At 45.7% G+C, this 14,189-nt stretch overlaps 1 protein-coding gene across 4 annotated transcripts in view; it reads right to left on the reverse strand.

Moving 5' to 3' along the window:
• LOC130282619 (oocyte zinc finger protein XlCOF7.1-like) overlaps window positions 1-14,189 on the reverse strand; it is a 29,371-nt gene that overhangs the window by 5,480 nt on the left and 9,702 nt on the right. For 3 of the 4 annotated variants that reach the window (XM_056531052.1, XM_056531050.1, XM_056531051.1), the window contains exons 2-3: window positions 1,867-2,008; window positions 100-279 (exon numbers count right to left, since the gene is read on the reverse strand). In XM_056531052.1, coding sequence (XP_056387027.1) covers window positions 100-279; window positions 1,867-1,944 — 258 coding nt within the window. In that variant the 5' untranslated portion in view covers window positions 1,945-2,008. The remainder of the gene's footprint in view (window positions 1-99; window positions 280-1,866; window positions 2,009-14,189) is intronic. The other variant, XM_056531053.1, reaches the window with a different exon arrangement.

The raw sequence follows: 14,189 nt of genomic DNA on the forward strand, positions 1-14,189 counted from the left end.
TCACCAGACCCCTCCATTACTGTATAATGTCCCAGCAGTGTCACCTCTCTAATCATCACCAGACCCCTCCATTACTGTATAATGTCCCAGCAGTGTCACCTCTCCCATCAGCAGCTCGATGACCTTGTTGGTGAGGTCTAGGATCTTAAGTGCGTTGTCTTCTTCAGGTGTGGTAGATTGCTCCAGTAAGACATTTCCCCAAGATCTACAAATCCCTTCTACAACCTGAAGTCTGTTGTTTGGGACTTGTCCTCCCGGCTTCTTCACTATAATATAATCCTGTAGACAAGGAAGAGAACACTGAACTAACAATGCAGTAAAGAATAGAATAACATCGGCACTCACCGGTCTTCTCTTAAAAAAGGCTTCTTTATTGATACATACTCACAACATGAAATGCAGTAAGGGAGAGGGACCCGTGCAGGGGGGTACGTAGTAGGCGACAGATTCTGTTTCACTCGTTATACGAGTTTCATCCGGCCAGGATGAAGCTCGTATAACGAGTGAAACAGAATCTGTCGCCTACTACGTACCCCCCTGCACGGGTCCCTCTCCCTTACTACATTTCATGTTGTGAGTATGTATCAATAAAGAAGCCTTTTTTAAGAGAAGACCGGTGAGTGCCGATGTTATTCTATTCTTTACTGCATTGAAGATTTATACCTTGCTGAAACGTCAGAGCACCACCATATCTCTATCGGTTTATCCAAGTCACACGCCCGCCGTACAATCCAGCCTAGCCAATAGGAGCAGTGCCGAATATCACATCTTCTCTTTGCTGAACACTGAACTAACCAGAACTGTGTCTGGCCCAAATATTCGTCTCCATTTCCCTCCTTTCCCCTTTTATGTGTCTTCTCTTACATCTAAGCTTCAGGTGGTGAACGGAAGAAAAATAATATAGAGTCATACAGAGCGTGACATGATTGTCAGTAATGTAGGAAGAGATGGGCTGAGTGTTATACACTGATATAGGGGTTACAGTGAGGTCATGTGACCATTTCCCACAATCCCTCACCTCTCCGGTCATGTCCTGTATTATCCCTAGAGATAAGAGTGAGGTCATGTGACCATTTCCCACAATCCCTCACCTCTCCGGTCATGTCCTGTATTATCCCTAGAGATAAGAGGTCATGTGACCATTTCCCACAATCCCTCACCTCTCCGGTCATGTCCTGTATTATCCCTAGAGATAAGAGTGAGGTCACGTGACCATTTCCCACAATCCCTCACCTCTCCGGTCATGTCCTGTATTATCACTAGAGATAAGAGGTCATGTGACCATTTCCCACAATCCCTCACCTCTCCGGTCATGTCCTGTATTATCCCTAGAGATAAGAGGTCATGTGACCATTTCCCACAATCCCTCACCTCTCCGGTCATGTCCTGTATTATCCCTAGAGATAAGAGGTCATGTGACCATTTCCCACAATCCCTCACCTCTCCGGTCATGTCCTGTATTATCCCTAGAGATAAGAGTGAGGTCATGTGACCATTTCCCACAATCCCTCACCTCTCCGGTCATGTCCTGTATTATCCCTAGAGATAAGAGGTCATGTGACCATTTCCCACAATCCCTCACCTCTCCGGTCATGTCCTGTATTATTCCTAGAGATAAGAGTGAGGTCATGTGACCATTTCCCACAATCCCTCACCTCTCCGGTCATGTCCTGTATTATCCCTAGAGATAAGAGAGAGGTCATGTGACCATTTCCCACAATCCCTCACCTCTCCGGTCATGTCCTGTATTATCCCTAGAGATAAGAGATCATGTGACCATTTCCCACAATCCCTCACCTCTCCGGTCATGTCCTGTATTATCCCTAGAGATAAGAGGTCATGTGACCATTTCCCACAATCCCTCACCTCTCCGGTCAGCAGGTAGATGATCTCCAGGGTGAGGTTCAGGATTTGCTCTGTGATCGTGCTCTTATCCTTCTCCATCCTGATCTCCTCGGGGGATTACCTTGTGGATCTTGTAGTTCTTGATTGGATGTTCTTCCTTTTACTGCAGAATAATAATAATAATTAGATTTTTTATTAGTTAAGGCTTATTAAACTGTAAAAACAAGTGTGTATCCAACTGGATGGACCATACCCAGGAGCTGCGCTCGCCTCAGATGGTGGATACTAGCTTTAACACCCTCTCCCATAGACATTAATGGAGGGGGCGTGGCATGGCGTGATGTCACAAACACGGAAGCTCCAAACTAGGGGATAAAATATCTTGGAAAGGAGTACCCCTTTAAGGGGTTTTGGGGTACTCCGGAGAAATTTTCTTCTTTTTTTTCCCAATTAACTGGTGCCAAAAAGTTAACACCTTAACGACCCAGGACTCATATTTACATCCTGTGCCGACTCCCGCTATATAACACGGGGTCAAGCGTCATATGGAGTTGGTCACGGCAAGTAACATTAGCCGGGAATCATGGCTAATACCAGACATCACCGATCACGGTGCTGCCCGGTATTAACCCTAAAGTTGATCGCCGCATCCAAAGTGAAAGTGAAACCTTCCCGGCAGCTCAGTCGGACTGATCGGGACCACTGTGGTGAAACCATGGTGTCCCGATCAGCTAGGACACACGAGGACATTTATTCTACTTCTATATAAAAATCTTGATCCTTCCAGTACTTATCAGCTGCTGTATGCTCCACAGGAAGTTGAGTAGTTCTTTCCAGTCGCACCACAGTGCTCTCTGCTGACACCTCTGCAGCAGGAGAGGTTTGCTATTGGGATTTGCTTCTGCTGAGAACACTGTGGTTAGACTAGAACTACACAACTTCCTGTAGAGCATACAGCAGCTTGAAGATCTCATAGAAGTAAATTAAAAATCTGTATAATTTGTTGGCACCTGGTGGGAGCCGAGAGCAGGGTGCGGGGCCCGGACTAAGAGATGATGATGGGGGGAGCAGGGTGCGGGGCCCGGACTAGGAGATGATGATGGGAGCAGAGAGCAGGGTGCGGGGCCCGGACTAAGAGATGATGATGGGGGGAGCAGAGAGCAGGGTGCGGGGCCCGGACTAAGAGATGATGATGGGGGGAGCAGAGAGCAGGGTGCGGGGCCCGGACTAAGAGATGATGACAGGAGCAGAGAGCAGGGTGCGGGGCCCGGACTAAGAGATGATGATGGGAGCAGAGAGCAGGTTGCGGGGCCCGGACTAAGAGATGATGATGGGAGCAGAGAGCAGGGTGCGGGGCCCGGACTAAGAGATGATGATGGGGGAGAGCAGGGTGCGGGGCCCGGACTAAGAGATGATGACGGGAGCAGAGAGCAGGGTGCGGGGCCCGGACTAAGAGATGATGATGGGAGCAGAGAGCAGGGTGCGGGGCCCGGACTAAGAGATGATGGTGGGAGCAGAGAGCAGGGTGCGGGGCCCGGACTAAGAGATGATGATGGGAGCAGAGAGCAGGGTGCGGGGCCCGGACTAAGAGATGATGGGGGGAGCAGAGAGCAGGGTGCGGGGCCCGGACTAAGAGATGATGATGGGGGGGAGCAGGGTGCGGGGCCCGGACTAAGAGATGATGGGGGGAGCAGAGAGCAGGGTGCGGGGCCCGGACTAAGAGATGATGGGGGGAGCAGAGAGCAGGGTGTGGGGCCCGGACTAAGAGATGATGATGGGGGGAGCAGAGAGCAGGGTGCGGGGCCCGGACTAAGAGATGATGATGGGGGGAGCAGAGAGCAGGGTGCGGGGCCCGGACTAAGAGATGATGATGGGAGCAGAGAGCAGGGTGCGGGGCCCGGACTAAGAGATGATGGTGGGAGCAGAGAGCAGGGTGCGGGGCCCGGACTAAGAGATGATGATGGGAGCAGAGAGCAGGGTGCGGGGCCCGGACTAAGAGATGATGGTGGGAGCAGAGAGCAGGGTGCGGGGCCTGGACTAAGAGATGATGATGGGAGCAGAGAGCAGGGTGCGGGGCCCGGACTAAGAGATGATGATGGGGGGAGCAGGGTGCGGGGCCCGGACTAAGAGATGATGATGGGAGCAGAGAGCAGGGTGCGGGGCCCGGACTAAGAGATGATGATGGGAGCAGAGAGCAGGGTGCGGGGCCCGGACTAAGAGATGATGGGGGGAGCAGGGTGCGGGGCCCGGACTAAGAGATGATGATGGGAGCAGAGAGCAGGGTGCGGGGCCCGGACTAAGAGATGATGATGGGAGCAGAGAGCAGGGTGCGGGGCCCGGACTAAGAGATGATGATGGGAGCAGAGAGCAGGGTGCGGGGCCCGGACTAAGAGATGATGATGGGAGCAGAGAGCAGGGTGCGGGGCCCGGACTAAGAGATGATGATGGGGGGAGCAGAGAGCAGGGTGCGGGGCCCGGACTAAGATGATGAGAGCAGAGAGCAGGGTGCGGGGCCCGGACTAAGAGATGATGGGGGGAGCAGAGAGCAGGGTGCGGGGCCCGGACTAAGAGATGATGATGGGAGCAGAGAGCAGGGTGCGGGGCCCGGACTAAGAGATGATGATGGGAGCAGAGAGCAGGGTGCGGGGCCCGGACTAAGAGATGATGGGGGGAGCAGAGAGCAGGGTGCGGGGCCCGGACTAAGAGATGATGATGGGAGCAGAGAGCAGGGTGCGGGGCCCGGACTAAGAGATGATGATGGGAGCAGAGAGCAGGGTGCGGGGCCCGGACTAGGAGATGATGATGGGAGCAGAGAGCAGGGTGCGGGGCCCGGACTAAGAGATGATGATGGGGGAGAGCAGGGTGCGGGGCCCGGACTAAGAGATGATGATGGGAGCAGAGAGCAGGGTGCGGGGCCCGGACTAAGAGATGATGATGGGGGGAGCAGAGAGCAGGGTGCGGGGCCCGGACTAAGAGATGATGATGGGAGCAGAGAGCAGGGTGCGGGGCCCGGACTAAGAGATGATGATGGGAGCAGAGAGCAGGGTGCGGGGCCCGGACTAAGAGATGATGATGGGGGGAGCAGAGAGCAGGGTGCGGGGCCCGGACTAAGAGATGATGGGGGGAGCAGAGAGCAGGGTGCGGGGCCCGGACTAAGAGATGATGATGGGGGGAGCAGGGTGCGGGGCCCGGACTAAGAGATGATGATGGGAGCAGAGAGCAGGGTGCGGGGCCCGGACTAGGAGATGATGATGGGAGCAGAGAGCAGGGTGCGGGGCCCGGACAAAGAGATGATGATGGGGGGAGCAGAGAGCAGGGTGCGAGTATACAGTATAACACCCATCACTATACACGGTATCACACCCATCACTATACACGGTATCACACCCATCACTATACACGGTATCACACCCATCACTATACACGGTATCACACCCATCACTATACACGGTATCACACCCATCACTATACACGGTATCACACCCATCACTATACACGGTATCACACCCATCACTATACACGGTATCACACCCATCACTATACACGGTATCACACCCATCACTATACACGGTATCACACCCATCACTATACACGGTATAACACCCATCACTATACACGGTATAACACCCATCACTATACACGGTATAACACCCATCACTATACACGGTATAACACCCATCACTATACACGGTATAACACCCATCACTATACACGGTATCACACCCATCACTATACACGGTATCACACCCATCACTATACACGGTATCACACCCATCACTATACACGGTATCACACCCATCACTATACACAGTATAACACCCATCACTATACACAGTATAACACCCATCACTATACACGGTATCACACCCATCACTATACACGGTATCACACCCATCACTATACACGGTATCACACCCATCACTATACACGGTATAACACCCATCACTATACACGGTATAACACCCATCACTATACACGGTATAACACCCATCACTATACACGGTATAACACCCATCACTATACACGGTATAACACCCATCACTATACACGGTATAACACCCATCACTATACACGGTATAACACCCATCACTATACACGGTATAACACCCATCACTATACACGGTATAACACCCATCACTATACACGGTATAACACCCATCACTATACACGGTATAACACACACATCACTATATACAGTATAACACCCATCACTATACACGGTATAACACACATCACTATATACAGTATAACACCCATCACTATATACGGTATAACACCCATCACTATACACGGTATAACACCCATCACTATACACGGTATAACACCCATCACTATACACGGTATAACACCCATCACTATACACGGTATAACACCCATCACTATACACGGTATAACACCCATCACTATACACGGTATAACACCCATCACTATACACGGTATCACACCCATCACTATACACGGTATCACACCCATCACTATACACGGTATCACACCCATCACTATACACGGTATCACACCCATCACTATACACGGTATAACACCCATCACTATACACGGTATAACACCCATCACTATACACGGTATAACACCCATCACTATACACGGTATCACACCCATCACTATACACGGTATCACACCCATCACTATACACGGTATAACACCCATCACTATACACGGTATCACACCCATCACTATACACGGTATCACACCCATCACTATACACGGTATCACACCCATCACTATACACGGTATAACACCCATCACTATACACGGTATAACACCCATCACTATACACGGTATAACACCCATCACTATACACGGTATAACACCCATCACTATACACGGTATAACACCCATCACTATACACGGTATAACACCCATCACTATACACGGTATAACACCCATCACTATACACGGTATAACACCCATCACTATACACGGTATAACACCCATCACTATACACGGTATCACACCCATCACTATACACGGTATAACACCCATCACTATACACGGTATAACACCCATCACTATACACGGTATAACACCCATCACTATACACGGTATAACACCCATCACTATACACGGTATAACACCCATCACTATACACGGTATAACACCCATCACTATACACGGTATAACACCCATCCCTATACACGGTATAACACCCATCCCTATACACGGTATAACACCCATCCCTATACACGGTATAACACCCATCACTATACACGGTATAACACCCATCACTATACACAGTATAACACCCATCACTATACACAGTATAACACCCATCCCTATACACGGTATAACACCCATCCCTATACACGGTATAACACCCATCCCTATACACGGTATAACACCCATCACTATACACGGTATAACACCCATCACTATACACGGTATAACACCCATCACTATACACAGTATAACACCCATCACTATACACAGTATAACACACACATCACTATACACGGTATAACACCCATCCCTATACACGTTATAACACCCATCCCTATACACGGTATAACACCCATCCCTATACACGGTATAACACCCATCCCTATACACGGTATAACACCCATCCCTATACACGGTATAACACCCATCACTATACACAGTATAACACCCATCACTATACACAGTATAACACCCATCACTATACACAGTATAACACCCATCACTATACACAGTATAACACCCATCACTATACACAGTATAACACCCATCACTATACACAGTATAACACCCATCACTATACACAGTATAACACCCATCACTATACACAGTATAACACCCATCACTATACACAGTATAACACCCATCACTATACACAGTATCACACCCATCACTATACACAGTATCACACCCATCACTATACACAGTATAACACCCATCACTATACACAGTATCACACACATCACTATACACGGTATAACACCCATCGCTATACACGGTATAACACCCATCGCTATACACGGTATAACACCCATCGCTATACACGGTATAACACCCATCGCTATACACGGTATAACACCCATCGCTATACACGGTATAACACCCATCGCTATACACGGTATAACACGCATCACTATACACGGTATAACACCCATCACTATACACAGTATAACACCCATCACTATACACAGTATAACACCCATCACTATACACGGTATAACACCCATCACTATACACGGTATAACACCCATCACTATACACGGTATAACACCCATCACTATACACAGTATAACACACACATCACTATATACAGTATAACACCCATCACTATACACAGTATAACACCCATCACTATACACGGTATAACACCCATCACTATACACGGTATAACACCCATCACTATACACGGTATAACACCCATCACTATACACGGTATAACACCCATCACTATACACGGTATAACACCCATCACTATACACGGTATAACACCCATCACTATACACGGTATAACACACACATCACTATATACAGTATAACACCCATCACTATACACAGTATCACACCCATCACTATACACAGTATAACACCCATCACTATACACAGTATAACACCCATCACTATACACAGTATAACACACACATCACTATATACAGTATAACACCCATCACTATACACAGTATCACACCCATCACTATACACAGTATAACACCCATCACTATACACGGTATAACACCCATCACTATACACGGTATCACACCCATCACTATACACAGTATAACACCCATCACTATACACGGTATAACACCCATCACTATACACAGTATAACACCCATCACTATACACGGTATAACACCCATCACTATACACGGTATCACACCCATCACTATACACGGTATCACACCCATCACTATACACGGTATCACACCCATCACTATACACGGTATCACACCCATCACTATACACGGTATAACACCCATCACTATACACGGTATAACACCCATCACTATACACGGTATAACACCCATCACTATACACAGTATAACACCCATCACTATACACGGTATAACACCCATCACTATACACGGTATAACACCCATCACTATACACGGTATAACACCCATCACTATACACGGTATAACACCCATCACTATACACGGTATAACACCCATCACTATACACGGTATAACACCCATCACTATACACAGTATAACACCCATCACTATACACAGTATAACACCCATCACTATACACAGTATAACACCCATCACTATACACAGTATCACACACATCACTATACACGGTATAACACCCATCACTATACACGGTATCACACCCATCACTATACACGGTATAACACCCATCACTATACACAGTATAACACCCATCACTATACACAGTATAACACCCATCACTATACACAGTATAACACCCATCACTATACACAGTATAACACCCATCCCTATACACGGTATAACACCCATCCCTATACACGGTATAACACCCATCCCTATACACGGTATAACACCCATCACTATACACGGTATAACACCCATCACTATACACGGTATAACACCCATCACTATACACAGTATAACACCCATCACTATACACAGTATAACACACACATCACTATACACGGTATAACACCCATCCCTATACACGTTATAACACCCATCCCTATACACGGTATAACACCCATCCCTATACACGGTATAACACCCATCCCTATACACGGTATAACACCCATCACTATACACGGTATAACACCCATCACTATACACAGTATAACACCCATCACTATACACAGTATAACACCCATCACTATACACAGTATAACACCCATCACTATACACAGTATAACACCCATCACTATACACAGTATAACACCCATCACTATACACAGTATAACACCCATCACTATACACAGTATAACACCCATCACTATACACAGTATAACACCCATCACTATACACAGTATAACACCCATCACTATACACAGTATCACACCCATCACTATACACAGTATCACACCCATCACTATACACAGTATAACACCCATCACTATACACAGTATCACACACATCACTATACACGGTATAACACCCATCGCTATACACGGTATAACACCCATCGCTATACACGGTATAACACCCATCGCTATACACGGTATAACACCCATCGCTATACACGGTATAACACCCATCGCTATACACGGTATAACACCCATCGCTATACACGGTATAACACGCATCACTATACACAGTATAACACCCATCACTATACACAGTATAACACCCATCACTATACACAGTATAACACCCATCACTATACACGGTATAACACCCATCACTATACACGGTATAACACCCATCACTATACACGGTATAACACCCATCACTATACACAGTATAACACACACATCACTATATACAGTATAACACCCATCACTATACACAGTATAACACCCATCACTATACACGGTATAACACCCATCACTATACACGGTATAACACCCATCACTATACACGGTATAACACCCATCACTATACACGGTATAACACCCATCACTATACACGGTATAACACCCATCACTATACACGGTATAACACCCATCACTATACACGGTATAACACACACATCACTATATACAGTATAACACCCATCACTATACACAGTATCACACCCATCACTATACACAGTATAACACCCATCACTATACACAGTATAACACCCATCACTATACACAGTATAACACACACATCACTATATACAGTATAACACCCATCACTATACACAGTATCACACCCATCACTATACACGGTATAACACACACATCACTATATACAGTATAACACCCATCACTATACACAGTATAACACCCATCACTATACACGGTATAACACCCATCACTATACACAGTATAACACCCATCACTATACACGGTATAACACCCATCACTATACACGGTATCACACCCATCACTATACACGGTATAACACCCATCACTATACACAGTATAACACCCATCACTATACACGGTATAACACCCATCACTATACACGGTATAACACCCATCACTATACACGGTATAACACCCATCACTATACACGGTATAACACCCATCACTATACACGGTATAACACCCATCACTATACACGGTATAACACCCATCACTATACACAGTATAACACCCATCACTATACACAGTATAACACCCATCACTATACACAGTATAACACCCATCACTATACACAGTATCACACACATCACTATACACGGTATAACACCCATCACTATACACAGTATAACACCTGAAGGGTACAAGAGTCTTGATAGAATAATACAGATCTGTAATCTTGTATGATGTGTATCATAATTCTGTAATCTTGTATGATGTATATCTTAATTCTGCCTTTTGTAACCGCAAGGCTCGTACCGTACTTCTCGTTTTCTCAACTGCTGATTCCTAACTGTTGTGCACGTACATCCTGTTCTTGTGTACTGCTGACTTGTAACTATTAAGCAACATGGTATATATATATGAACGTTGGCAAATAGTAAAACAGAGCGTACTTAGACGGCATCTTGTGTGCATGTATTTTTTCCACACCTGACAAGACGCTCTCCTGGCCAGTACAAGCCTTAAGCCAAATTGGACCTAGTACCAGGGGTACAGAAAAGACAGAGAACCAGTACCAGGGGTACTGAGTAGATTATTCAGCAATACCTTTCAGCTGGGGGCTCAGTCCGGGGTCGAGAGGGTCATCCTCCGGACCGGTAAGAACCATATCCTTGTGTGGTATTGTCGACCCGGGGGGCACTGGCCACGTCTCGATTCCAGTAAGTATAAGAGTTATTTTCATATCGTGTCTGGGACACAGTATTACAGTATTTGCCTTCTGTTCAGGGAACAGGGGAAATGAGGAACTAAGAGTAATTTGACAATCCAGGGTGGTTGTCTTGTTTCAATTTGGCTTAACGCTTACAAAAAACTTCTTGTATTTCTGTTTAGTTCTGTTTAGTGTTTTACTTGTAACTTCCTTTTTTTCCCCTTACGCTTAAGAAGACACGTGAGTCTACTACCCGTTGCTTTAATGTCTAGAGTAAGGTGCATATAACTGTTATAATATTAATACTAATAATAATAATAGTAATAATCTGCTGGTTCTCAAAACATCTGTAAGACGCCCCACCCTCCCGGCTAGAGGTAACTTGTTGACCCGGGATGTGGTGAAAGCAAGTGACAGTTTGTTCAGAGATACCGTGCATGCTCAGTGATTGGTGCAATTAAATCAGAGAATCCCTAATCTGTTGAGAGGAATTGTCGGAGCCATCAGAGTTCAGTACAGTCAAATCCAGAGATTGAGGTTTTGCACCAATTACGGAACATGGGTTCCAAATCATCTAAGTCATATCCTCCTCCCCTTCCCGGTGAAACATGTAAGGCTTATGTGGCCCGAGTTAGCCCTACAGGATGGGACTTAGTGAATCCATGGGTAGATGATATAGCTGGTAGGTGAGAATTCATGAAGGACTCCAGCCCATTCCCAAGGGAGGGGGCCAATGATAAATACCACCTGACCCCCACTCTAACAACTACATTTGTAATCTCGAGAAGGGTAGAGAGCGTATATGGAGAGAATTAGAAGAGGAACTTAACCAAGTTTTCAAACAAAAATCATCACTGCCTATTGCTGTGGCATGCAAACAAAAACTAGGTGAAACTGTTACTGAATTTTGGGAAAGGTTCACAGCATGTTGGCGTTATGATGCAGGGCTGTGTAAATTGTTTGATAGGATTAGAGATTGTTGTCAGAAATAGAGACTCAACGATTTGGTGGAGAAGCAGGTGATTTGTGAAGGAGAAAGCATGTGAAGCAGTGTGAGGAATGTAGGATGAGCAGAGCTGAAATTGCTGGAATAAATGAAGTGAAGATGAGTGTTCAATGCTATGGAATGGAGTGATGTGGTAAATCGCTTGGAAAGCCCTGTGTATGTGGTCATATGATGGCGTTTATAGGATGGTTCTTATGATATAAAGTATGTTATATATGTGTGAGGTGTATAGAATCAGGAGTGTATAGAAAATGACCAGTGAATGTTTTCCCTGTGAAGCTGTTTGTGTTGTAATGAAAATGGTGTTAAAAGAAAAATATATTCACGTGGTATTAAATTGAACTATTTGATGATATTTCATTAATTTCTTGCCTTCACAGTAACACAGGGTTGATGCCAAAAAAAATGAAATTTATCAGGAAATGCGATTAATTGTCTGATTATATTACAGGAGTAATAAGAGAAGAAATTTGGCCAAGAAGATAAAATAAATAAAAAAGTGATCACTATTTAATTGATAAATATTACTTTAGGCATTTACAATCAAGCTAATGGTTTACTGGATTATAAACAATGCGCATTGGAGATAATTATTTTTACATTTTTTTTAAGAGAGCTGTGCACACTTTTATTTTTATATCTTTGGTGAGAATGTGGGCCCTGTGTGTTGTACGTTAAGTATTTGTAAATGTCGGTATTGTTACATGTTATGTTTCTTGTATGTCTCTTGATGTTATGTAACACTGTCAGTAACACATGTGATAATAGATTTTTCATGGTGACTGACCAGAATTAGGGAAAGACAAGAAGCCAGACTCAAAGGGGCGGTGACTGGTGACACAGAGGTTTGGGAGGAGTAAGGCGGGGTTTACAGGGAGCATGACAGCCTCTTCCTCTTCTTCGGATCTGGTGTAATTTTGTTTTTCAGGGGATATATATGTATGTGCATATATATATATGCGTATATATATGTCTACTGTTTGAAATTGAGTATGTTCATAGCACCTGTATACACAATGCCCCGAGGGTGACCATTTAACCTTCCCTTCCTTTCGCATCATACCTGAATGCCCTGTAAACCTCCTGAGAAGAGACCTCATATGTAAACTCAAATTACATATCACTTCATCCCAGTCCAGGTTACATGTCACGTCTGACCTCGCACCCATAGTCACACCTGCAGGGTACTATCCTGCTGGACATTATCCTGTTATGTCCCCGACCCAAGTCCCAACTGAGGTAGACCCCATTGTCTGGTCCCATGGAGACCATGATGTAGGACATATTGACTGTACACCATACAAGGCAAGACTCAAACCAGACATCCTCCCGGTCTACCAAAAACAGCACCCCTTGTCACAGGAAAAAAATCAAAAGTATCTGCCCTATGATCAAACATTTCCTACAAACTTGAGTCTTAGAACATACTGTCTCTCCCTACTGCACTCCAATTAATCCGGTCCCCAAACCTGATGGTACTGTCTGTTTTGTACCAGACCTGAGAGCCATCAACAGACTAATTGTGCCTATTGCCCCTATAGTTCCTGATGTCACCC

Source organism: Hyla sarda, chromosome 7, assembly GCF_029499605.1.
Source record: "Hyla sarda isolate aHylSar1 chromosome 7, aHylSar1.hap1, whole genome shotgun sequence".
NCBI lineage: Eukaryota > Metazoa > Chordata > Amphibia > Anura > Hylidae > Hyla > Hyla sarda.